The 4,774-nt window shown below is 40.5% G+C and overlaps 1 protein-coding gene across 1 annotated transcript; it reads right to left on the bottom strand.

Moving 5' to 3' along the window:
• Positions 1–1,292: 1,292 nt before the first annotated feature.
• Positions 1,293–4,505, bottom strand: LOC113349781 (arginine decarboxylase-like). The gene has a single exon (XM_026593808.1). It carries the CDS (start codon positions 3,823–3,825, stop codon positions 1,570–1,572), a length of 2,256 nt encoding a protein of 751 aa, XP_026449593.1. The 5' UTR covers positions 3,826–4,505; the 3' UTR covers positions 1,293–1,569.
• Between the last annotated feature and the right edge of the window lie 269 nt (positions 4,506–4,774).

Genomic DNA, 4,774 nt, shown 5'->3' with positions numbered 1-4,774 from the left:
GTAATCAACACAAAAACAATTACTCTATAATTTTTAAATATATCCCATGGAGGATATATATACTCAATCTTGTACATCCCAAATACATAACTATGGGATTGATAACTTTTTAGAAACAAAAAACTAGTTTATTTAATTCTTTAAGTAGGAATTAATATGATATTATTGGAAAGATTTTACTCTCTCTGATATTTCTTAATATTCGTGAAAAATTCAACATCGTCAACTAAATCGGAACGGAGGGAGTATCACTTTAGGACTAAATTTCAGCAGATATCCATGCGGGGATGATATTTACTTGTGACCGAGAACATCCATATTGGGAAAGATCAAAGGAACATTTTACGTGAAAAACAATGCAGCGGACATGAAATTTTGTTTTAAAATTTAAAGGAGAAAAAAAGAAACAAGTTGAAATGATCTTGTGGAGGTGACCAACTGGCTGGTGAATGCTTCTGGCATGATCACGACTCACGAGTAGTCATGAGACTCATGACCACTTGCTAGACAAGGCCGTACAACATAGACCAAGAAAAATAGCCAGCGTCAACATGAAAGAGATTTGACCCTTCAGATAAGAGATGGCATAATGCAGTCTCCCCCTTATAATGCAGTTTCACTTTTATGGGCAGTAAACCGAAGAAAACCAAGTCGTTTGATCCCCTCGCATCAAGCATGATCCTAACGTTAGGTTGGGGCAATTGGATTGGGTTGGTCAAGGCCGATTCTGACACACCGATTCTGACAGAGGCTAGAGTTTTTTTTTTTTTTTTTTTTTTTTTGAGCTTGTATGTATAAAACATTTTTTCTTCTTCTTTGCAATTTCCCTTTCAAAAGAATAAGTTAAAAGGGCATTGGAAATGAGATCCAAAATCTTCTCAGCTTTGGAAAAAATAGCGCTGTGATGGTCCAAATAACTCTCTCTGGAGTCTAGAAACAGACAGAAAACAGATTCCTCCCAGCTCTAGAGAGCGTCCATCCACACAACCAAACCCCACAGAAAGACTCAATACCCTTAAAAAATGACAGACTGTTCCTTCATACTACCCATGAATATACGTATCTAGGGAGTTTTGTATTTTCTACTTATTTTGGTTTTGGAATATTCAAAAAGAGTGTAGAGAATAGAATTATCATAGAAATACTGCATATCTACCCTTTTCTTTTTATAATGCGCCATTTCTTATCTCCTACTCCTCTTTTTTTGACTTGAGACCTTAATAATGAACGATAAACAAAAAGATATCCAGACTTTTGAAAGAACTCAAACATCAGTTAGTGAAAAGCCATCAGAGATCAACTAATAAATATATTATTATATTATTCACTAAATAGAGAGAAGAAAGAGTGGGGGAATTGGATTCTGAAATTACAACATGAATTTGTTCAGTTTCCTTCCCCCTTCCTCCGCATAGTAAAAGAAAGACAATGACAAGTCAACAATTATGTCCTGCTTCTTTTATCCAACTAAAACGATTTCCAAAGCATCAGGAAACAAAAAAAAAAAAATTTAACAGAACAGAAACGATAAACTAAAACCATTCAAGATGGAGTCTGTGACAGAGTCAGTCAAGCAACACAATAGGTCCAATGCTCATCTTCCTCGCCAACAACAGCAGCAACAGAGTTGTTATTGTAATCCTCGTCTGGATAGTAATCACCATAGTAGTCCCCACCGCCATTGTCATTATTCTTCTTCTCATAAAATGAAGCAGCAGTTGCGATATTGGCAAGATATGGCATGTTATGGAAGGAGCGAGCAAGGCCGCTCACCAATGTGTCACGGGCAAGCTCATCGTCATCGCTGTCTTCCCCGTGAATACACTCCTCTACACGGTGCTTGAGTGTCTCAAACATCATCTCTGGCTCGTGCTGCATCACCCGTAGGACCTCTCCGCAAGACAACCCCGGCACCGCTCGCGTCACTGCGAAGCTGTGCGGTCCATCGCTCTGTGATACACGTACCACACTTGGGCCGCCGAACAGGTTGTGTAATCCTCCAAGAGCCTCCTGGTAAGCCCCGCCTAAGAACATTCCCAAATAATAACCAGCACCACCGCCACTACCTAAGATCCCTCCTTCACCTTCCAATTCATGAAGAGGTAAACTAGTTTCTCCTCCAATGAATTTATCAACCTTCCCATCACTGTCACAAGTAAGATCAGATAAAACCCCTTTGACAACAGGCTTCTCATCAAGCCTTTGAATTGGAACAATTGGGAACTGCTGTCCAATTCCCCAGAAATCAGGGACCGAAGTGAATACAGAGAGATTCACATGGTATGTGCGAACAGGATCAGAAGTACCAATTGCCTTGGAAACCAACTCTGATATATTATCAATAGAAGCAAGATGTTCAAGGCTTAAAGATCCTTCTTTGAATTGATCAACACACCTTTGTTTCAACTGATCAGCATAGACCAAACAAGTCTCATAATCTCCACGGACTGCAGCTGCAGTCAGGCTGCGGTAATCCGATAGGGAGTCATCAGTAAGCCCATTGGCTAAGTAATGCAATCCAAGACCAAGAGAATCCAATGTTGGGGCGACAGGTGCACTTGCAGAGACAGCTTCAAAGATAAGAACGGAATGATGAGAAACAAGGGCTCTCCCACTTTCACTACAGATCACTGGATGCTTCACAAATTTACGGTCACAGGCATTTCGTATTGATTGAACGACAGCAGAAGCATACTCCTCTAATCCATAACCAACTGAATTATCTGAATCAGGAGATTGTGATCCATCATAATCAATACCCAGACCTCCACCAACATCAATAACACGCATAGCAGCACCGAGACGAACCAATTCACAGTAAATCTGGGTAGCTTCCCCAACACCATCAGCTAACAATGAGGTCGAAGGAATCTGAGATCCTATGTGAAAATGCAAGAGCTGAAGACAATCAAGCATTCCATTTTGCTCAAGTTTCTTGGCAACACGGAGAATCTGCATAGTGTTCAATCCAAATTTTCCCTTTTCCCCTGAAGTTGCTCCAAAATGACCAGCATGTTTGGTTCTGAGCTTGGCTCTCATGCCAATAACAGGACGCACAGCGAGCTTTTTGCTCATCTCTATAACCAAATCAAGCTCTTCTTCTTGCTCAAGAACAATCACAGTATTCAAAGCAAGTTTACGCGCAGCCAAAGCAAGTGAGATATATTCTGCATCCTTGTAACCATTACAGATCAATAAAGCTTCAGGGTTTCCTTTGCACAGACAACTCATAGCCAAAAGAAGCTCAGGCTTCGACCCAGCTTCAAGACCAAACCTATAAGGTGTTCCAAATTCAACAATATCTTCAACCATATACCTATCTTGATTACATTTCACTGGATAAACACCCTGGTAACGAGAACCATAGCTCTGCGACTGAATCGCAAAATCAAAAGCAGATTGAAGAGACTGAAGCCGATTCTTAAGAACGTCAGGAAGTCGAACAATTAAAGGAAGCTGCAAACCTAATCCACCACGGGATTTCGGCTCAGAAACTTTCTTAACAACTTTCATTAAATCAATCTCTTGATGAGGTAATGTTTCTAATCCATGGGGACGAACAGTGATATTACCAGATGAATTAACTGAGAAATATGGAGCTCCCCAGCCATTGATTTTGTATAGAGAAGCTGAGTGAGATGGTGACCAAGGAGAAGGAAGGGGTAACTCGAGTAGGGACGATGCTACAGTGGTGTTTGTTAACGGTAGGAGTGGTGCGTCGGAAAATGCTTCCGGGAGCACCACCGGAAGAGAGCTATCCCCGGCGACGATAGCGTAACCAGGAGGAAAGGTTGCAGCATCTACGCAACACGCTAGGGCAGGCATCTCTTCCCAAAATTAAAAGTAAATGAAGAGAAAAAAGAAAAATCTAAAAAGGGTTTGATTCAGTGGTTGTAATGAAAGGGGGCTTTAAAACCCGCCGAGGCCTAAGCCCCGGCTACCCCCCCAAAAGAAGCAGAAGAAGACGAAGAACCTGGAGTTAGACCCTAACTTAGCTTTACAGAACTCAGTATAACCCACAACTAACGTTCAGAAGAATCTGAAAAAAGACACGGAAAGCCGAATCACCGAACCTGATTTGCCCGTCAGACGAGCAAACCTTTTTGCTTTTTCTTTTTTCTGTGAGGAAAGATCAAACTTTTTTGTTTTTTTTGCCGAAAACTTGATAAAACAGAGAACAAGATTTTCGATACAAATCAAAATCAAAACAGATTCAGAATTTATACCGATGGGAAAATTGATTAAAACCACAAATTAATCCTTGGAAATCGAATAGAAAGAGATACCTGAGATTCGGGCGAAGAGAACGGATATGAAGAAGGTGGAATGAACGACGACCAAAACAAGAGAAGAGATTGGAATTCAAAACGAAACGTAACGCAAAACAGATTAGAGACAGGAATGAAAATGAAGAAAAACTAGGGTTTCTGTTTTGATTTTCCTCTCTTCGATGTTTTTGATTTTTATCGGTAAAATGATAAACTGAGCGAGAATTGTATGGGAAATGAAGTGCCTTTATATAGGATTCAGATACTGAAATTTCTGGTAAGAAATTAATTAAAACAAAGGTATCCATCTTTCGTTTTTCAAATACTCGTGATCAGTTTCTCATTTTCTCGTGAGATTTAACTAATCCGCGTGACGCAGCCGCGTGGCTATGCGTAACTGGGCCCCTCTTATTTGATGAGACACACAGAGCTAACTAAGAAATAACCAGTGAGCTACATAGCCTTTAGCTTTAGGTAATAGCCCATGCGATAGCTTGACCTCGAGC

This window comes from Papaver somniferum, chromosome 2, assembly GCF_003573695.1.
Source record: "Papaver somniferum cultivar HN1 chromosome 2, ASM357369v1, whole genome shotgun sequence".
Lineage (NCBI taxonomy): Eukaryota > Viridiplantae > Streptophyta > Magnoliopsida > Ranunculales > Papaveraceae > Papaver > Papaver somniferum.
This window is presented reverse-complemented; position numbering and strand designations above follow the sequence as displayed.

What these genes read in the sequence shown, in the direction of transcription:
- LOC113349781 (XM_026593808.1), bottom strand. Translation starts at nt 3,825, where the DNA reads ATGCCTGCCCTAGCGTGTTGCGTAGATGCTGCAACCTTTCCTCCTGGT.